At 40.2% G+C, this 22,487-nt stretch overlaps 1 protein-coding gene across 1 annotated transcript in view; it reads right to left on the bottom strand.

Annotated features, from left to right (window-relative positions):
• ptprjb.2 (protein tyrosine phosphatase receptor type Jb, tandem duplicate 2) overlaps positions 1-22,487 on the bottom strand; it is a 56,902-nt gene that overhangs the window by 22,014 nt on the left and 12,401 nt on the right. Inside the window, exons 2-24 of the mRNA XM_087844591.1 lie at positions 19,755-19,776; positions 19,423-19,623; positions 19,025-19,282; positions 17,928-18,188; positions 17,254-17,551; positions 16,240-16,505; positions 15,601-15,861; positions 13,860-14,120; positions 12,809-13,069; positions 12,170-12,430; positions 11,066-11,320; positions 10,426-10,686; positions 9,455-9,799; positions 8,792-9,067; positions 5,574-5,843; positions 4,818-5,078; positions 4,431-4,685; positions 3,735-4,001; positions 3,117-3,377; positions 2,777-3,028; positions 2,310-2,579; positions 1,564-1,824; positions 9-269 (exon numbers count right to left, since the gene is read on the bottom strand). Of these exons, the coding sequence (XP_087700717.1) occupies positions 9-269; positions 1,564-1,824; positions 2,310-2,579; positions 2,777-3,028; positions 3,117-3,377; positions 3,735-4,001; positions 4,431-4,685; positions 4,818-5,078; positions 5,574-5,843; positions 8,792-9,067; positions 9,455-9,799; positions 10,426-10,686; positions 11,066-11,320; positions 12,170-12,430; positions 12,809-13,069; positions 13,860-14,120; positions 15,601-15,861; positions 16,240-16,505; positions 17,254-17,551; positions 17,928-18,188; positions 19,025-19,282; positions 19,423-19,623; positions 19,755-19,776 (5,845 nt within the window). The remainder of the gene's footprint in view (positions 1-8; positions 270-1,563; positions 1,825-2,309; positions 2,580-2,776; positions 3,029-3,116; positions 3,378-3,734; positions 4,002-4,430; positions 4,686-4,817; positions 5,079-5,573; positions 5,844-8,791; positions 9,068-9,454; positions 9,800-10,425; positions 10,687-11,065; positions 11,321-12,169; positions 12,431-12,808; positions 13,070-13,859; positions 14,121-15,600; positions 15,862-16,239; positions 16,506-17,253; positions 17,552-17,927; positions 18,189-19,024; positions 19,283-19,422; positions 19,624-19,754; positions 19,777-22,487) is intronic.

Here is a 22,487-nt window from a genome sequence, read left to right as displayed (position 1 = left end):
CATCTTACTTGTGCATTGATAAATCTGTGCCATGTCACTTTCTGTTTTGTGATCTCCAGCCACTGCTACGACAGTGAAAGTGTAGCACACTCCAGGAGTCAGCTCAGTGACATTTACTTTAGCTTCAGTCACAGTCTTATTCATTTTTGTTGTTCCATTTGTCCACTCTACTCTATAGAACGACCTTTGACCCACTGGGTGAGTCCAGTTCAGAAATATAGAGGATGTCCTGATTTCACTGACAGTAAGATCCCTGATTACTTCAGGCTCTGTGAATAAAGTGTAAATACATGAGTGGCACGCCCCTGTGCAGCCCCTAATCCCATCAGTGTGTGCTGTTGCCAATGGCTGGTGCCAACTGACCACACCTAGTCAGGTGTGGATACAAGCATACCTGAAGCAGGCTTTCAAAAAAGCTCACTAGTCTTTGCCTTGGTGGCACTAGACATTTAGCCAACTTGCTATACCATTTTAAGATAAAACCTCTTCTCACTGAAATTCTGGGGTTTCATCTCCTTTTTTATGTTGCGGCTTTTGAGCTGGGTCGTAACATAAGCGGGGGCTCGTCCGGGATATTTGGACATTTTTGTGGAGACTGAATATCAGTGTTTTGTATTAGTTTTAAGTGGGCGAGTGACGGTGTTCGCTGTAATTGGGCAGACTCCCTTTAGTAAGTGTGTTTCAGCTGGGTGGCTGTGCTGCCCTTCAATCGAAGCACTTTTTTGTTGTTTTGCTTTGTTGTTTTAATTTGTCGTGTTTGGTGGTTATCCTGGGTAGGGGTACGCTTCAGGGTTTGGTGGGAAGCTTTACCCCTGGTCTGCTGCCTACCCTTGAGTTTGCTTTTAAAGTTGCCTCAAGTCCGGTACACCACTGAAGACTAGACAGGTAAAGTGTTGTTTTTAGCGTTTTAGGTTGGGAGTTGCTCAAAGTGAATCAGTGGCACCAATCTTGACAGGGGATTTAAACATTCGTTGACTATGGTCTTATGGGTGAGGCAGGTAGGCCGTTTCTAAGTTGGCATAGCATATACACCGTGTGTGCATCTAATATGTCAGTGTTGATGGATGCAAATGAGATTCTCGTGTGGTGAGTGTTTTGTGCTGTGGCCTTTCGTGTTGTGGAGAATGTGGCTACTTTGGTTAGATCACTTTTGATGTGATCATTATGTGGCCATAACTCTCCATTTGTGGTCAGTCACTAGCATGCTTGCTTTACTGAACTTTGGAGATTAAAGTAACTTATTGTGGTATAGGGCCACTTGTATGTGACCATTTGTGTGGTGGAGACAACAGATTACTTGGTTGTGGTTATTTGTTGCTACTTTTGGTTTTGTGTTGTAGCAGGTCAAGTAATCATTTTGGGTTTAACTTTAATATCAAAAACATTTTAAACTTCGTAATTGTGAGGAAAATGCCACATTCTTCTTTCAAAGTAAATGTTTCACCTCCAGGAATGAAATAAAATTAAACAAAGAAGAAATCAAATATATTCAAAGGTAGAAATGTTTAAAAAACAGGACATGAAAACAGTCTCAGTCAGCAAAAATAATAGTTTCCATCTTACTTGTGCATTGAGAAATCTGTGCCATGTAACTTTCTGTTCTGTGATCTCCAGCCACTGCTACGACAGTGAAAGTGTAGCACACTCCAGGAGTCAGTTCAGTGACATTTACTTTAGCTTCAGTCACAGTCTTATTCATTTTTGTTGTTCCATTTGTCCACTCTACTCTATAGAACGACCTTTGACCCACTGGGTGAGTCCAGTTCAGAAATATAGAGGACGTCCTGATTTCACTGACAGTAAGATCCTTGATTACTTCAGGCTCTGTGAGTGGAGAGCACATGCATGAGGATGAACATAAAAGTGATTAGAAGTGACCACTGACTATGTAAACTAAGATATAAGAGGACTGAATGAAGTGGGGTATGAAACGACATGTCAGACTGAGGACAGCGTGGCTTTAGCTCAGGAGGTAGAGCAGACCATATACTGATTGGATGGTTGGTGGTTTGATCCCTGGCTCCTCCTAGAGTCGTGCAAGTTAATAACCCTGAGTTGCTCTCTGATGCAGCTATCGGAGTGTGAATGTTACTTGGTAAGCAGTTAAAAGTCTTCAAAAAACAAGGTGAGTGTGACATGTTGTATTACGTGGTACCCTGGGAGAGTAGAAAAGTGCTCTTCTTGGTCAAATTGTTGATTAAAAAATAAATCATTTGAATATCAAAAGGTGTTTCAAACTGAAAGACTAAAAAAAAGGAGGAGATTGCCAAGATTTGTACAATACTTCTTTACAGAAATGAAAGCCTTACTTGTCATGACCATGTCGACATGAACCGTCTCACTCTGGAATCCCAATTCCCCCACAGTTGTCACAGAAATGTTGTAGGAAGTCCCAGAAGACAGGGAAGAGAAGTTCCAACTGGTGTTTGTGGTATTTATATTGTTGGATTGCTGCGATGACGTGTAAGTCAGCAGGTAGTAGAAATTAGCACCGGTCATCAGAGGCGCCTCTACCCATTGAGTTTCAATGGAACTTGTTGTTTTACTCAGGATATCAATCCTCCCAGGAGGGTTAGGGACTGGAGAAGGGGGATGCAACATATTATCTTATGTAAGTGCTCACAGTTTTAATAATTTTGTTTTACAGTTTTTTAGTGTAGTGTCAAATTAAACTTTATCAGTAACAGCTAAAAACCTGCTGAAGTAAATAAAAACATACATACATATTAACATAAATGTGACTACACTCAAAATTGAAGAAATGTATTCTACTCACGAGTGGCGTTAGTAACAAGTTCAGATGATGCATTGAAGGGTCCACTTATTGTGGTTAACATGACGCTGTACGCCCGTCCAGCTGACAGGTTTTCAAACTGGTACGATGTATTCAAAGAGTCCAGGGATTGAATAGTTGTATTACGTATTAGCTGCAAACTGTAACGCGCCACATTTCCTTTAGGTTTCGTCCATGTCACTGTGATGGAACTATTCGAATGACCTGAGATAGTGGGCTTTACTGTCTCGGGCTCTGTTGATGTGATGAGAGAACAAAATATTAAAACGTGTCAACAATGACAGTCTGATAAATAAAACTTGAAATGGCAGCTGAGTCGTACTCGTGTACTGAGAAGTGCAGACGGTTTGTCCTTCAATGCCATTTGCTGCCACGACAGAAACACAGAAGGTACAGTTGGTCCCAGGGTCGAGGCCTGAGATCTGTATGGTTTCTTGTCCCAGGGTGTTGTTTTTGTAGGCACAGCCTGATGTAGCAACTCGATATTGATAGTCATCCCTGTACCCAGCTGGCTTCATCCAGTTTAGATTTATAGCAGTTGTGTTTATGGTTTCAGCCTTCAACTCAGTAATACCATATGGCCCTACAAACACAGGGGGAATTATTATTATTATAACAACAGCAGTATTATAGGTACATGAACAGCACTTTTCTTATAACTCTCCAAAAGTTGATTCTGTTCATCTGGACGTAGAGTTTTCTCCCAGAAAACGCTACGTCCAGATGAACAGAATCAACTTTTGGAGATTTATTTTCCTGGATGATTGAGAATGCATCAAGACGTTTTCTTATAACAACTCTCTTTCACTGGAATAATGATAAACTACCCAAGCTCAGCTTTTGATGGTAGCTGACTGGTTCTTTTTACTGATTTAGTTTGAGTTTAGTATCGTGGATTTCCATGAGAAGCAGAGATTCTGACAACATATACTGTACATACGTGTGAAGTAAGACTTTGTCACAGGATCTGCCTGAGTGCCATCTGCTGTCAGTGTAGTGACAGTGAAGTTGAAGTTGCTCCCAGAACGAAGATTTATGATTGTTGCATTTTTTATGTTCACATTTAATTTTTTTACAATAACATTGGACTCGTTGGTGACCTGCACCCAGTAAGAGTAGCTTAATTTGCTCTCCTGCTGTGCCCACACCAAGGTCACTGCATTTGTAGTTATTTCTGTCTGAGTCAGATTGGATACAGGAAATGGTCCTGAGAAAACGAGACAGATGAAAAACCTGTGATTGCTGTTACATGTTCCTCACACTCAGAGGAAAAAGAAATACGATAAATAGTATTAACAATATTATTATTTTAGAAAAAGGACACCTGCATTACTTCTATGTACTCAGCATTCCACTTTCCACTAAATGGACTTTTTCTTTTATGTCTTTTAAAACATTATCACGTTCATACACAGAGAAATTCCAGATATTTTAAAATGTGTCTGGATGACATTTTGTTGTCACTACATCCAAAAAGCAAAACAAAACAAAGAAAAACAAAGAAGCAAAAGTCAAGTATAGCAGTAAAAATAATTTCTGTCAGAGTGAAAGAAAAAAAGATAAACTCAATAAAAAAAAAAAAATCAGGAAAATCCACCATAACAATCACAATCTCATCAGCTGTACGTCTACTCACTGGTATAGTTTACTGTCGTCACTGATGTACTTTTATATCCCATCACACCCACAGTAACAACAGAGACAGTGTAGGGGCTTCCAGATGGGAGGTTTCCCAGCAGGAACCAGTTGTCTTTTGTCACAAAGGTGTTGTTAGTGGTGGTGACACTAAAGTTGTATTGCTTGTGGTTCATGTTCTGTGGGAGGGCCCAGGTGAAGTTGATGGAATTAACCGTCTGAGATTGCACTGTGATGGAGCCAGGAGGGTTGGGAACTGAAGAAGGATTTGATTATTCGATTGATTAATTCGATTAATTCAAACAATACATGCATTTTAAAAAAAGGTGTTGATCAAAATGCTGAATATACAATTTGAGGTAGAAGTCAGATTGTCAATGAAACTCACAAGTTGCGTTGCAGACACTTGAACTGTTACTCTGAAAAGGTCCACTTTTGGTGATCAACTGGACACAGTAAATTACTCCTGGTGTCAAGCCCCCAAAGACTGTGTTTGTAGTTTGATTGTTTACATCCGTGCTGTTCACTAACTGTTCATCACTATTTAGCACAACACTGTAACTGGAGACCTTCCCTGTCACCAGTGTCCAGCTCACTAAAAGGCTAGTTGTGGTTCCTTCGGCTATAATGTTTGAGACTGCTTCAGGCACTGGAAAAAGAAGAAGATTCAAATTAAATGAACATTAATATTGGACTAATAGGGGCTGAGCAGTAACACAAAGAAAATGTTGACCAAATTTACTTATATTCTGACCAAAAAATGTTTAAAGATTTGAATCAGGTTATATTTTGGCTCGGGGTTGAGACATTTAGAGAAAGGTTAGAAACTAAAGAGCAAAGGTATCAAGCTAACAGCTGCTGATTGTTAAACAGGGAGGACAATTTTTTATGGAAATTGTCGGCTTCAGCTTTTCTGAAGCTAATATATCTGCCTATAGTGCCTGGAATTTGGCCATTTTTCTCTGTCTCTTTTCTCTTATCAATTCCCTAGTATGAAAAAAGCAATGCTGTATATATATAAAAATACAATATCACATATTGCCAGGCTCTGACAGTCTGTTGGAGATCACTATAAAGTGCAAGATGAATTAAGAATACTTGACTTTGGCCACATACAAACATAAGTTCACATGTTAGTTCTTACTTGTGTAACTGAATCCCTTCTCCACCGTAGATTCACTTCCTTCTGCAGCTTGTGTTCTGACTGTGACTCTGTAGTTAGTTCCTGGGTTTAGATTCGGTACAGAAATGCTGTTATTGGTGATGTTTGTTGAGTAAATAAGTCCTCCTGTGTCATCGTAAGTGTCAACTAAGTATATATAATACAATTTGACCTCCAGCGGGTTTAACCAGTTCACATTTAGTGAAGTAGTAGATTCAGGGATGATTGTTAGATTCCTCACTGGGTTTGGCACTAAAAAAGATGACAAATTAGGAAACAATGTTAAACAATGGAAGTTAAATAAGTTGCACTCATTACATCAATATCCCCGATTTGATGGCAAGCAAAGACCCATGTTACATGTCATACCAAACTCTTTCACACCATATTTCCTGTCTATAGCTTAACTATAAACTGTCCAACACTGACACTGATAAGATAAGATAGGATAAGAAGAACTTTATTTATCCCGAGGGAAATTCTTTTTGTCATCCACATGCTCAATGCAGCATGAGAGACAGAGGAACAGTGTAATAAGATATACAATATGTACAATAGAATACAAGTATACAGTAATATACAGTAGGATAGTGCAAAATTTAATATCGAATAACTGTAGCAAGTAACAGTATAACTATATCCATCCATCCATCCATCCATCTTCATCCGCTTTATCCGAGGCCGGGTCGCGGGGGCAGCAGCCTAAGCAAAGAGGCCCAGACCTCCCTCTCCCCAGCCACCTCCTCCAGCTTATCCGGGGGAACACCAAGGCGTTCCCAGGCCAGCCGAGAGATATAATCTCTCCAGCGTGTCCTGGGTCTGCCCCGGGGCCTCCTCCCGGTGGGACGTGCCTGGAACACCTCACCCAGGAGGCGCCCAGGGGGCATCCTTGTCAGATGCCCAAACCACCTCAGCTGGCTCCTTTCGATGTGGAGCAGCAGCGGCTCTACTCTGAGCCCCTCCCGGATGGCTGAACTTCTCACCCTATCTCTAAGGGAGAGGCCAGCCACCCTTCGGAGGAAGCTCATTTCCGCCGCTTGTATCCGCGATCTCGTTCTTTCGGTCACTACCCACAGCTCGTGGCCATAGGTGAGGGTAGGGACGTAGATCGACCGGTAAATTGAGAGCTTCGATTTTACACTCAGCTCCCTCTTCACCACGACGGACCGGTGCAGCGTCTGCATTACTGCAGCTGCAGCCCCAATCCGTCTGTCGATCTCCGGCTCCCTTCTCCCATCACTCGCGAACAAGACCCCGAGATACTTGAACTCCTCCACTTGGGGCAGGAACTCATCCCCGACCCGGAGTGGGCACTCCACCCTTTTCCGGCTGAGAACCATGGCCTCAGATTTGGAGGTGCTGATCCTCATTCCCGCTGCTTCACACTCGGCTGCGAACCGCTCCAGTGCGAGCTGGAGGCCCTCACCCGATGAAGCCAACAGAACCACATCATCCGCAAAAATCAGAGATGAGATTCTGAGGCCACCAAAGCGAAAGCCCTCCACCACTTGGCTGCGCCTAGAAATCCTGTCCATAAAAATTATGAACAGAACCGGTGACAAAGGGCAGCCCTGGCGGAGCCCATCACCCACCGGGAACGAGTCCGACTTATTGCCGGCAACGCGAACCAAGCTCTTGCAACAGTTGTATAGGGATCGAATGGCCCGTAGCAATGGGCCAGACACCCCATACTCCCGCAACACCTCCCACAGGACACGGTCGAATGCCTTCTCCAAGTCCACAAAACACATGTAGACTGGTTGGGCAAACTCCCATGCACCCTCAAGTATCCTCGAGAGGATGAAGAGCTGGTCCAGTGTTCCGCGACCAGGGCAAAAACCGCATTGTTCCTCCTGTATCCGAGGTTCGACTAGCGGACGAACTCTCCTTTCCAGCACCCTGGCATAGACTTTCCTGGGGAGGCTGAGGAGTGTGATCCCCCTGTAGTTGGAACACACCCTCCGGTCCCCCTTCTTAAAGATGGGGACCACCACCCCGGTCTGCCAGTCCACAGGTACTGCCCCTGATCTCCACGCAACATTGCAGAGGCGTGTCAACCAGGACAGCCCTACAACGTCCAGAGCCTTCAGGAACTCGGGGCGGACCTCATCAACACCAGGGGCTCTGCCACCAAGGAGTTGTTTAACTGCCTCAGTGACCTCGCCCCCGGAAATTGGCGGGTCATTCCCCTCATCCCCAGACTCTGCTTCCTCCTCGGAAGTGGGATTAAGGAGGTCCTCGAAGTATTCCTTCCACCGCCTGACAATTTTCTCAGTCGACGTCAGCAGCGCTCCGCCAGCACTATACACAGTGCAGGAGAGCGCCGCTTTCCCCTCCTGAGACGCCTGACGGCTTGCCAGAGTCTCTTCGAGGCAGTCCGAAAGTCTTTTTCCATGGCCTCTCCGAACTCCTCCCACACCCGAGTTTTTGCTTCAGCCACTGCCCGAGCCGCATTCCGCTTGGCCTGTCGATACCTGTCGGCTGCCTCCAGAGTCCCACAGGCTACCCAAGCCCGATAGGACTCCTTCTTCAGCCTGGTGGCTCCCTTCACCTCTGGTGTCCACCATTTGGTTAGGGGATTACCACCACAACAGGCACCAACCACCTTGCGGCCGCAACTCAATGCAGCAGCTTCAGCAAGGGAAATGCTGAACATGGTCCATTCGGACTCAATGTCCCCAGTCTCCATCGGAATGCTGTTGAAGCTCTGCTCAACTCTGATCTCACGGACTGGGGCCTCTGCTAGGCGTTCCCAGCACACCCTCACTACGCGTTTAGGTGCAATATATATATATATATATATATATATATATATATATATATATATATATATATATATATATATATATATATCCTGAAAAATAAATAGCTTAGCTTAGCTATCAGTGCAGGTGATTCTAAAAGTCACATAGTATTGTGCAAATGGATTCAAGAGTAGCAGCATATGATTGGGAGATGAAACAAACATTCAATGAAAAAACTGTTGGGTAATATTGCATGGTCTGAATGGGAACAGAATAGCTTTGTTATTAATCCTCAGCAAAATCACCTACAGAGTGAGGAAGAGTCGTACAGTTTTATTGCCACCTGCACAAAGGATATTATATGTTGATTAATATGAAGTGTTCTTGCTGGCCAATAAAACCATGCATTAAAAACAGACAGTCTGATGGCTTTGGGGGTTTTTTTGTTGTACTTACAGGTGAAAAAAGAATTCTGAACAACCGTGCTGCTTAAATTTCCAGGTCCAGTAGTTTTTACTGTTACAGTGTATTTGGTTCCAGAGTCAAGGAGTGAAAGAAGCAAAGTGTTATTTTGAGTGGAAGTTGTGGTTTGATTGGGACCACCCACAGCCGGATAGGTGATACTGTATATGATGTCTGGAGCTCCGATCATTTCATCAGGTGTTGCCCACTGCAGCTGGAGTGAGGAGTTGCTCCGGGTACTAAAGATGACGGACCCAGGAGGTTTGGGAACTAAAGGGTACAAATAACACCACATTGACATCTTAAGTCATTTTGCTCATTTAAAGAAGTACAAAACAGCTCAGTCCCATAAAAATGTAATAAAATAAGTATACTCCTATGTTTCCAGATAGGATGCCAACCTTTATCTACACAGTTACAAAAGGGATCAAATAATTTCAATGTAATGTTTTTTTGTTGTTGTTTCTGTTTTTAAGTGTTTAGGTGTTTCTGCATAACGCATTTAAAAACAGCAATTGAATTTAATATTTTTGTACCCAATTTAACATTTATTATCACAAGAATCTCATTATTCATGTTTCTAATGGTATCCACAGTTGTTCTCAGGGTCTTAAAAAACATGGCGATGAAGAAAAGAGATTAGTTTGTTGGGCTTACCAGTGGCAAATGACACCTGGTCAGATGTATTCCCGAAGTTTCCAGCAAAAGCAGTCACTGTGATATTATAGAGTCTCCCGGGTTTTAAATAGGTAAAACTGGTTGTTGTGGCCATTGTTTGACTGGAGTTTGTAAACACTAAGTTTTCATTGGATATATTGACCTGAAAATAACTAATGTTTCCTCGAGGCAAAATCCAGCTGATGCTTAAGTTGTTGGTTCCTTGTGTAACACTAATGTTCCCAGGTTTTTCAGGCCCTGTAGAATAAAGATGTAAATGGCATTTTAATAACACAACAAATGCATTATTAAAAACCAAAACATTAAAAGCAATATTACAAGCTTCTGTCTGTATATAGACTCACAAATGTTTGGACAGCTATACTGTAAATATATTTTAATTTCCTTCACTACTCGAAATTATGGATAGGGCATAAAGTGTAGAGCTTTAATTTGAGTAGGTTTATGTGAACATTTAAAGAAGTCGTTGATTGATTTTAGTTGTTTCATTGTTTAGGGGAGTTTAAAAGTAACGACACAAGCGGCTACTTGACTTTGCAGTTTAAGCTTCACCTTCATTTAAGTCATAAAAATTAGATAAAGACAGCACTTCACACAATCTCATCCTCTGTATTATTCAGTCTTTTTTATTTTTTTCTAATCTATATTACAACAAATGTCAATATAGAAGTTTTAAAATATCACCCTATTAGAGATAAAACTATAACCATTATTGGAGCTGTTACTCAAACACAGAGTGAGCACAACTACAGCTGTTATATGAGGACACATCAGTGAGAGATCCAACCTTCTCACTTCAAAGGGCTTCTTCTTCTACATCTGGATTTCTTCTTCTACTTTCCTTTCAATTTAACTTATCTTATGATGATAGAAGACTCCTTATTTTACCAGATATCCTCAGCAGACAGTCACTAATTCACGGTATGAAAAACATTTAAATGCTCGCTTACTTGTGTACTTGGTGACAGTAGCACTCTGTCCTTCAGTAGAACCATCACCAGCCACTGCAGTGACAGTTATTTCATACTGGACACCAGCAATCAAGTCAGTAATGTTCTTAAACGTGTCACTGACATTTACAGAGGCACTTGTTCCTCCACCTGTCCACTGTACTTTATAGAAGAAGCTGTTTCCCACTGGTTTAGTCCAGCTCACAAACATAGACGATGTTGTGACGTTAACAGCAGACAGACTCGTGACTACTTCAGGCTCTATGAGTGGAGAGTACATGAGGAGGAACAAGAAAACAAAACAACTGTTAGAACAAGAACAATAAGCAGTGACTGCAGCAGGTAAGAATCAAGAGGACTGAATTAAGGAGAACCTGAGAGGATATGTGAATAATTCAAAAACTTAATTTTGTAAAAAAAAAACAAACAAACATGTCACTCATGGATAAAAAGTGTTTTTAGATTTAAAGTCTACCTGTAAAAACGATTTCATTAATTTTTGAAGTAACTGCTTCACTAGAAAAAAAAATATCCTAAAAAGCTGACAAACAAATAATAAACTACAAGATAAAAAATGAAACAGTGACACAGTACAGAGCACGAGCCCTCAGATCAGATATCGTCATACTCTTCATCTTACTTGTGTATTGAGAAAGTGTTGCTACGTCACTTTCTGTTCTGTTATCTCCAGCCACTGCTATGACAGTGAAAGTGTAGTTCACTCCAGGAGTCAGCTCAGTGACATTTACTTTAGTTTCAGTCTTATTCATGTTTATTGTTCCATCTGTCCACTCTACTCTATAGAAAGACCTTTGACCCTGTGGCTCAGTCCAGTTCAGAAATATAGAGGACGTCCTGATTTCAGTGACAGTAAGATCATTCACTTTCTCAGGTTCTGTGAGTTACAGAGAGGTAGATGCAAAAAAACAAAACTAAGATAAATATATTTTAAACTTTAGAAAATTACACCATCAAATATGCGGCAAATTTAGTAAAGAACACCTAAGGGACAGCGTTTGAAAAACATTGATTACAAATTCATTCAGAAGTTGAATTCCTGCACATCCTGTTTGTATACAGTGAAATTAACTCTGCAGCTCTCATAGTTTGCTCATCACCAGCCACTGCAGAAACTCTAAATCTGTACTGCATACAGGCAGTTAATGCACTGATGGTTATTTATGTGTTATTCACACTGTGATTCTCATTTAAATGTCTATCTGTCCACTCTACAAGATAGAAGCAGCTGTTTCCCTCTGCTTCAGTCCACTTCAGTGACACAGAGGACGTTGTGAAAGCAGTAACACTGAGTAATCTGACTACTTCAGGCTCTGTAAGGGAGAAGTCATTACATGGGTAAGAATTAAAATATCAGCTCAAGTCTTCTCTGTCTCAAAGTTACTGTAAAAACAAACGAGCAGCAACATGCTGACCCTGTAACATTTCATGCAGCTGCAAGTTCAGAGGAAGCTCTAAACTAGACGCACAAAAGAAATGCAAACCATTATTGGAGCTGTTACTCAAACACAGAGTGAGCACAACTACAGCTGTTATATGAGGACACATCGGTGAGAGATCCAACCTTCTCACTTCAAAGGGCTTCTTCTTCTACATCTGGATTTCTTCTTCTACTTTCCTTTCAATTTAACTTATCTTATGATGATAGAAGACTCCTTATTTTACCAGATATCCTCAGCAGACAGTCACTAATTCACAGTATGAAAACATTTAAATGCTTGCTTACTTGTGTACTTGGTGACAGTAGCACTCTGTCCTTCAGTAGAACCATCACCAGCCACTGCAGTGACAGTTACTTCATACTGGACACCAGCAATCAAGTCAGTAATGTTCTTAAACGTGTCACTGACATTTACAGAGGCACTTGTTCCTCCACCTGTCCACTGTACTTTATAGAAGAAGCTGTTTCCCACTGGTTTAGTCCAGCTCACAAAAATTGACGATGTTGTGACGTTAACAACAGAGAGAGTCGTGACTACTTCAGGCTCTATGAGTGGAGAGTACATGAGGAGGAACAAGAAAACAAAAGAACCGCTGAGCCAAGAAAAAATAAGCAGTGACTGCAGCAGGTAAGAATCAAGAGGACTGAATTAAGGAGAACCTGAGAGGATATGTGAATAAATCAAAAACTTAATTTGGTAAAAATCAAACAAACATGTCACTCATGGATAAAAAGTGTTTTTAGATTTAAAGTCTTCCTGTAAAAAGGATTTCATTAATTTTTGAAGCAACAGCTTCACTAGAAAAAAAAAACTATCCTAAAAAGTTGACAAACAAATAATAAACCACAAGATAAAAAATGAAACAGTGACACAGTACAGAGCACGAGCCCTCAGATCAGATATCGTCATACTCTTCATCTTACTTGTGTATTGAGAAAGTGTTGCTACGTCACTTTGTGTATTGTTATCTCCAGCCACTGCTATGACAGTGAAAGTGTAGTTCACTCCAGGAGTCAGCTCAGTGACATTTACTTTAGTTTCAGTCACAGTCTTATTCATGTTTATTGTTCCATCTGTCCACTCTACTCTATAGAAAGACCTTTGACCCTGTGGCTCAGTCCAGTTCAGAAATATAGAGGACGTCCTGATTTCAGTGACAGTAAGATCATTCACTTTCTCAGGTTCTGTGAGTTACAGAGAGGTAGATGCAAAAATAACAAGATTGAGAGAAAAACACTAACGGACAGCATTTGAAAAACATTACAGATTCATTCAGAAGATGAATTCCTGCACATCCTGTTTGCATACAGTGAAATTAACTCTGCAGCTCTCATAGTTTGCTCATCACCAGCCACTGCAGAAACTCTAAATCTGTACTGCATACAGGCAGTTAGTGCACTGATGGTTACTTATGTGTTATTCACACCGTGATTCTCATTTAAATGTCTATCTGTCCACTCTACAAGATAGAAGCAGCTGTTTCCCTCTGCTTCAGTCCACTTCAGTGACACAGAGGATGTTGTGAAAGCAGTAACACTGAGTAATCTGACTACTTCAGGCTCTGTAAGGGAGAAGTCATTACATGGGTAAGAATTTAAAAATCGGCTCAAGTCTTCTCTGTCTCAAAGTTACAATAAAAACACACGAGCAGCAACATGCTGACCCTGTAACATTTCATGCAGCTGCAAGTTCAGAGGAAGCTCTAAACTAGACGTACAAAAGAAATGCAAACCATTATTGGAGCTGTTACTCAAACACAGAGTGAGCACAACTACAGCTGTTATATGAGGACACATCGGTGAGAGATCCAACCTTCTCACTTCAAAGGGCTTCTTCTTCTACATCTGGATTTCTTCTTCTACTTTCCTTTCAATTTAACTTATCTTATGATGATAGAAGACTCCTTATTTTACCAGATATCCTCAGCAGACAGTCACTAATTCACAGTATGAAAACATTTAAATGCTCGCTTACTTGTGTACTTGGTGACAGTAGCACTCTGTCCTTCAGTAGAACCATCACCAGCCACTGCAGTGACAGTTACTTCATACTGGACACCAGCAATCAAGTCAGTAATGTTCTTAAACGTGTCACTGACATTTACAGAGGCACTTGTTCCTCCACCTGTCCACTGTACTTTATAGAAGAAGCTGTTTCCCACTGGTTTAGTCCAGCTCACAAAAATTGACGATGTTGTGACGTTAACAACAGAGAGAGTCGTGACTACTTCAGGCTCTATGAGTGGAGAGTACATGAGGAGGAACAAGAAAACAAAAGAACCGCTGAGCCAAGAAAAAATAAGCAGTGACTGCAGCAGGTAAGAATCAAGAGGACTGAATTAAGGAGAACCTGAGAGGATATGTGAATAAATCAAAAACTTAATTTGGTAAAAATCAAACAAACATGTCACTCATGGATAAAAAGTGTTTTTAGATTTAAAGTCTTCCTGTAAAAAGGATTTCATTAATTTTTGAAGCAACAGCTTCACTAGAAAAAAAAAACTATCCTAAAAAGTTGACAAACAAATAATAAACCACAAGATAAAAAATGAAACAGTGACAGTACAGAGCACGAGCCCTCAGATCAGATATCGTCATACTCTTCATCTTACTTGTGTATTGAGAAAGTGTTGCTACGTCACTTTGTGTATTGTTATCTCCAGCCACTGCTATGACAGTGAAAGTGTAGTTCACTCCAGGAGTCAGCTCAGTGACATTTACTTTAGTTTCAGTCTTATTCATGTTTATTGTTCCATCTGTCCACTCTACTCTATAGAAAGACCTTTGACCCTGTGGCTCAGTCCAGTTCAGAAATATAGAGGACGTCCTGATTTCAGTGACAGTAAGATCATTCACTTTCTCAGGTTCTGTGAGTTACAGAGAGGTAGATGCAAAAAAACAAAACTAAGATAAATATATTTTAAACTTTAGAAAATTACACCATCAAATATGCGGCAAATTTAGTAAAGAACACCTAAGGGACAGCGTTTGAAAAACATTGATTACAAATTCATTCAGAAGTTGAATTCCTGCACATCCTGTTTGTATACAGTGAAATTAACTCTGCAGCTCTCATAGTTTGCTCATCACCAGCCACTGCAGAAACTCTAAATCTGTACTGCATACAGGCAGTTAATGCACTGATGGTTATTTATGTGTTATTCACACTGTGATTCTCATTTAAATGTCTATCTGTCCACTCTACAAGATAGAAGCAGCTGTTTCCCTCTGCTTCAGTCCACTTCAGTGACACAGAGGACGTTGTGAAAGCAGTAACACTGAGTAATCTGACTACTTCAGGCTCTGTAAGGGAGAAGTCATTACATGGGTAAGAATTAAAATATCAGCTCAAGTCTTCTCTGTCTCAAAGTTACTGTAAAAACAAACGAGCAGCAACATGCTGACCCTGTAACATTTCATGCAGCTGCAAGTTCAGAGGAAGCTCTAAACTAGACGCACAAAAGAAATGCAAACCATTATTGGAGCTGTTACTCAAACACAGAGTGAGCACAACTACAGCTGTTATATGAGGACACATCGGTGAGAGATCCAACCTTCTCACTTCAAAGGGCTTCTTCTTCTACATCTGGATTTCTTCTTCTACTTTCCTTTCAATTTAACTTATCTTATGATGATAGAAGACTCCTTATTTTACCAGATATCCTCAGCAGACAGTCACTAATTCACAGTATGAAAACATTTAAATGCTTGCTTACTTGTGTACTTGGTGACAGTAGCACTCTGTCCTTCAGTAGAACCATCACCAGCCACTGCAGTGACAGTTACTTCATACTGGACACCAGCAATCAAGTCAGTAATGTTCTTAAACGTGTCACTGACATTTACAGAGGCACTTGTTCCTCCACCTGTCCACTGTACTTTATAGAAGAAGCTGTTTCCCACTGGTTTAGTCCAGCTCACAAAAATTGACGATGTTGTGACGTTAACAACAGAGAGAGTCGTGACTACTTCAGGCTCTATGAGTGGAGAGTACATGAGGAGGAACAAGAAAACAAAAGAACTGCTGAGCCAAGAAAAAATAAGCAGTGACTGCAGCAGGTAAGAATCAAGAGGACTGAATTAAGGAGAACCTGAGAGGATATGTGAATAAATCAAAAACTTAATTTGGTAAAAATCAAACAAACATGTCACTCATGGATAAAAAGTGTTTTTAGATTTAAAGTCTTCCTGTAAAAAGGATTTCATTAATTTTTGAAGCAACAGCTTCACTAGAAAAAAAAAACTATCCTAAAAAGTTGACAAACAAATAATAAACCACAAGATAAAAAATGAAACAGTGACACAGTACAGAGCACGAGCCCTCAGATCAGATATCGTCATACTCTTCATCTTACTTGTGTATTGAGAAAGTGTTGCTACGTCACTTTGTGTATTGTTATCTCCAGCCACTGCTATGACAGTGAAAGTGTAGTTCACTCCAGGAGTCAGCTCAGTGACATTTACTTTAGTTTCAGTCACAGTCTTATTCATGTTTATTGTTCCATCTGTCCACTCTACTCTATAGAAAGACCTTTGACCCTGTGGCTCAGTCCAGTTCAGAAATATAGAGGACGTCCTGATTTCAGTGACAGTAAGATCATTCACTTTCTCAGGTTCTGTGAGTTACAGAGAGGTAGATGCAAAAATAACAAGATTGAGAGAAAAACACTAACGGACAGCATTTGAAAAACATTACAGATTCATTCAGAAGATGAATTCCTGCACATCCTGTTTGCATACAGTGAAATTAACTCTGCAGCTCTCATAGTTTGCTCATCACCAGCCACTGCAGAAACTCTAAATCTGTACTGCATACAGGCAGTTAGTGCACTGATGGTTACTTATGTGTTATTCACACCGTGATTCTCATTTAAATGTCTATCTGTCCACTCTACAAGATAGAAGCAGCTGTTTCCCTCTGCTTCAGTCCACTTCAGTGACACAGAGGATGTTGTGAAAGCAGTAACACTGAGTAATCTGACTACTTCAGGCTCTGTAAGGGAGAAGTCATTACATGGGTAAGAATTTAAAAATCGGCTCAAGTCTTCTCTGTCTCAAAGTTACAATAAAAACACACGAGCAGCAACATGCTGACCCTGTAACATTTCATGCAGCTGCAAGTTCAGAGGAAGCTCTAAACTAGACGTACAAAAGAAATGCAAACCATTATTGGAGCTGTTACTCAAACACAGAGTGAGCACAACTACAGCTGTTATATGAGGACACATCGGTGAGAGATCCAACCTTCTCACTTCAAAGGGCTTCTTCTTCTACATCTGGATTTCTTCTTCTACTTTCCTTTCAATTTAACTTATCTTATGATGATAGAAGACTCCTTATTTTACCAGATATCCTCAGCAGACAGTCACTAATTCACAGTATGAAAACATTTAAATGCTCGCTTACTTGTGTACTTGGTGACAGTAGCACTCTGTCCTTCAGTAGAACCATCACCAGCCACTGCAGTGACAGTTACTTCATACTGGACACCAGCAATCAAGTCAGTAATGTTCTTAAACGTGTCACTGACATTTACAGAGGCACTTGTTCCTCCACCTGTCCACTGTACTTTATAGAAGAAGCTGTTTCCCACTGGTTTAGTCCAGCTCACAAAAATTGACGATGTTGTGACGTTAACAACAGAGAGAGTCGTGACTACTTCAGGCTCTATGAGTGGAGAGTACATGAGGAGGAACAAGAAAACAAAAGAACCGCTGAGCCAAGAAAAAATAAGCAGTGACTGCAGCAGGTAAGAATCAAGAGGACTGAATTAAGGAGAACCTGAGAGGATATGTGAATAAATCAAAAACTTAATTTGGTAAAAATCAAACAAACATGTCACTCATGGATAAAAAGTGTTTTTAGATTTAAAGTCTTCCTGTAAAAAGGATTTCATTAATTTTTGAAGCAACAGCTTCACTAGAAAAAAAAAACTATCCTAAAAAGTTGACAAACAAATAATAAACCACAAGATAAAAAATGAAACAGTGACAGTACAGAGCACGAGCCCTCAGATCAGATATCGTCATACTCTTCATCTTACTTGTGTATTGAGAAAGTGTTGCTACGTCACTTTGTGTATTGTTATCTCCAGCCACTGCTATGACAGTGAAAGTGTAGTTCACTCCAGGAGTCAGCTCAGTGAAATTTACTTTAGTTTCAGTCACAGTCTTATTCATGTTTATTGTTCCATCTGTCCACTCTACTCTATAGAAAGACCTTTGACCCTGTGGCTCAGTCCAGTTCAGAAATATAGAGGATGTCCTGATTTCAGTGACAGTAAGATCATTCACTTTCTCGGGTTCTGTGAGATACAGAGAGGTAGATGCAAAAAAACAAAAACTGACATAAATATATGTTAAACTTAGAAAATTACACCATCAAATATGCAGCAAATTTAGTAAAGAACACCTAAGGGACAGCGTTTGAAAAACATTGATTACAAATTCATTCAGATGTTGAATTCCTGCACATCCTGTTTGCATACAGTGAAATTAACTCTGCAGCTCTCATAGTTTGCTCATCACCAGCCACTGCAGAAACTCTAAATCTGTACTGCATACAGGCAGTTAATGCACTGATGGTTATTTATGTGTTATTCACACTGTGATTCTCATTTAAATGTCTATCTGTCCACTCTACAAGATAGAAGCAGCTGTTTCCCTCTGCTTCAGTCCACTTCAGTGACACAGAGGACGTGTGAAAGCAGTAACACTGAGTAATCTGACTACTTCAGGCTCTGTAAGGGAGAAGTCATTATATGGGTAAGAATTTAAAAATCGGCTCAAGTCTTCTCTGTCTCAAAGTTACAATAAAAACACACGAGCAGCAACATGCTGACCCTGTAACATTTCATGCAGCTGCAAGTTCAGAGGAAGCTCTAAACTAGACGTACAAAAGAAATGCAAACCATTATTGGAGCTGTTACTCAAACACAGAGTGAGCACAACTACAGCTGTTATATGAGGACACATCGGTGAGAGATCCAACCTTCTCACTTCAAAGGGCTTCTTCTTCTACATCTGGATTTCTTCTTCTACTTTCCTTTGAATTTAACTTATCTTATGATGATAGAAGACTCCTTATTTTACCAGACAGTCACTAATTCATGGTATGAAAAACATTCAAATGCTTGCTTACTTGTGTACTTGGTGACAGTAGCACTCTGTCCTTCAGTATAATTATCATCTGCCACTGCAGTGACATTTATTTCATACTGGACACCAGCAGTCAGGTTAGTAATGGTCTTAGACGTGTCACTGACATTTACAGAGAAGTTCGTTCCTCCACCTGTCCACTGTACTTTATAGAAGGAGCTGTTTCCCACTGGTTTAGTCCAGCTCACAAACATAGAGGATGTTGTGATACTAGTGACTGTTAAACTGACTGTTTCTGGCTCTGTGAATTAGAGATACGCCAACAGGAAAAGAATCAGTTCATCATATTCTCATTATTGGCTATAAAAGAATATTAACATCACTGTCATCCAACTCACAGAATCATTAGTTTATATATTTAAGAAAAATAAAATGACTTACTTGTTGTGATTTTTGACACATCGCAGGAGCCTGAACAGTTTAAGACAATTTGATAGACAGCTCCAGGAGTCAGACCAGTTATTAAACCTTTTTCAGACGTATTACTGCCTACTGTTAAGCTGCAGTTTGAGTCAAGTGGAAAGGTGACTTTTGCTATTGTTGTGGTGGTTGTTATATTTAAGGTTCCTGTTGCACAATTTGCTAAAAAGAAGAACAAGAAAACCAAGACATTCAGGACAACAGTGAGAAATTCACAAAACTTCAGTTTTGAGCTATAAAAAGTCAAAATGTTAAACAGAGAGCACATGAATAAATGAGGAACCAGTACTTACAGATATTTTGTGCTTGGGTGCTCTGCAGAGATTAACACAGAAAAAAAACAAGGTAAATCACTTTTGCACCAGCAGAGGTCAGCATTTAGTTTTGAACAGATTCAAAGCATCAAAACCAACCAGCTGTTCAATGTCACAGGTCACTGCTGAAATTCAAAGCTGGATATGTATGCAGGATTTTTTTGTTCCTTCTGCGTGAAAGGAGAGTGAACCTGCTATCAGGTCAAACCAGCCGAAACTTGATTTGACCTGATGGCAGCATCAAGCTGTTTCTCGAACAGAAATCCTTGCAAATCACACTCGTGGGGAATTATTTCATCTGTACATTTTCCTACACATAATGATAATGTGTAAGTGTTCAGTAACCAGAAATTCAATTAGAAACCTCAAAATGTTTACACACAGATTTGTTTAGGTATCACATTTTCTATTTTGATGGTTAAAAAAAACACACAAAAGCTCAGTAGCATGTGATAAAGTTTCACTGTAACAGCTGAAAAGAACACGATTTTGTGCTAGTTAGTACAAACAAGGAAGTAGACTCCGCTAATAACTAACCATCTGTTATCCTTCAACAGCCCTGAAGGCACGAATAAATGTGGGGAACTACAGTTCTTAATATTGTTCTTCCTCCTCCTTGGATTTCATGATGATATCTGATTCCTCGGGGATAAAGTAAAGCTGCTCACAGCATATATAAATACAACGTGCACTTCAGCTTTGTATTTCATCTGTATCCTGGTACACACATACCACATACCAAGCTTTGATTCCACGTTACTTATTAGCCAAAATTTAAATAGCTCACAGTTACTTGCTGATATGTTACCTTTCAAACTGTTTCCCACTCAGCTAAATATTAAACTCATGGCATCATAGCTCAAACCTGCATCATTTTCTCCCTCACAAGGTTCACAGATATGGCCAATTATTAACTTCTAACAATGGCGGAACAGACCTTACAGCACAATGTTTTAGTGTTCGGTTTAGCAAGTTTTTCAGTCAACTAGTGACAATTTTGGAAGCCATAATGCAATGAAATTATATTGTTTTAACCTAGTTATGAACTACACTAGTAAACTTACTAATTTAAACATTCAGATGCTGAAAGCAGAGGAATTTTTTTTTTTTTTTTTATTCAGTTAAAGAGGCTTTAGATTTGTTTTTTGTGTTTGTCGTCTGTTTATTTGGTTTGATTTGTGAACAGTGTTGGGAAGGTTACTTTTAAAATGTATTCCATTACAGATTACAGAATACATGCCCCAAAATGTATTCTGTAACGTATTCCGTTATGTTACTCAATGAGAGTAATGTATTCTGAATACTTTGGATTACTTAATATATTATCATGCTGTTTACAACTACATGAATGTACTATTGCTGTGATTTATTACTGTTACTCAAGGTCCGCGGCTCCGAACCGTAGTAAAGGGACCTCTGGCTAATACGGTGGGTTCTGTGTCGGGCTCGTAGCTGAAAACTAGCTTTACTTTGTTGTCTGGGTCAACTTTGCTAGCGAGAGACAGAGAGAGGCGTTGAAAGGCTGCTCCAACGGAACTTATTGTTTTTGGAGGAAAACACGAACACGGTGTACAGTCGAGTCTTAATAGCTTACTTACAACTGGGCTCGTCAGGCTCTCTTCTTGGCTGCAGTGGTTATTATTATATTTACATGCTTCCAGCTCCCGTTTTTGCTCGATGACAGCTCGTACTTTTCCTTTTTCTCCCTCCCTCGCTCACAGACACATAACGGGTATGGCAGTCCATTCTCCCTGCAGCACGGACTACGCTGCCTATGATGCTACATTCTTTAGAGCTATACCGGTAGCATTCTGCCTATTAGCTTAGCACAACAACAACAGGCGCTCTCTCACCCAGGAAACACACGGAGAGAGAGCGTAACCCTGTAACCATGGCAACCGTAACGCTGCCGCCTGGAACAACAGAACGTAGCTGTCAAACAAAACCCAAACAGTCCTGACCCGCCACAATATGAAACAGGAAAGTACCGCCGTGTAATCCATTTATTTCAACAAAGTAACTGTATTCTAAATACCACCTTTTTAAACGGTAACTGTAACGGAATACAGTTACTCATATTTTGTATTTTAAATACGTAACGGCGGTACATGTATTCCGTTACTCCCCAGCACTGTTTGTGAATATATTGTTCTTGACTGCACAATGAACCTATTTGCTTTTATGTTTTTCTTCACTATGTGAATATTTACCCTGCAAAAAAATTATAACAGTTTCTTTCTGTTTTCACAGATCGTGACCCTTTTTTACATTCAGTCCAATAATGAGCACAGCTGTATAGGTCTCATGATCTTTGGTTCTTTGTCACTTGAACAACTTAAAATGATGACTGACTCCAAACATGATTATTTGAGAATGAAGTGGCCTGATAAAACACACAGGGGAAAATTGAAACTACTCATTTCCAAGTTCCAGATACTCAGTAAAATGCTGGCAAAATGCTACATGTTTTACAGAACAATTTAAAACCAGAGAGACTTTATTAATCCCAGAGGGAATCTTCACAAAGATAAACACGTTCTAAAGACATATAACCTGATCACAGGTCTTTCTTTAAACGACAAGCTTTGTTCAGCCGATCATACACACATTTATACAAGCACTTTTCTAAACCATTCACGCACAAACTCACACCCCGATAGATGCATTAGAGGCAGGCTCAGAATAAGGTTCTTTCATAATTGTAAACGACAG

This window comes from Neolamprologus brichardi, chromosome 7 (genome assembly GCF_056152115.1).
Source record: "Neolamprologus brichardi isolate AB-2024 chromosome 7, ASM5615211v1, whole genome shotgun sequence".
In the NCBI taxonomy this organism is placed as follows: domain Eukaryota; kingdom Metazoa; phylum Chordata; class Actinopteri; order Cichliformes; family Cichlidae; genus Neolamprologus; species Neolamprologus brichardi.
Note: the sequence above shows the minus strand (reverse complement) of the source record. Positions and strands in the feature narration are given on the sequence as shown.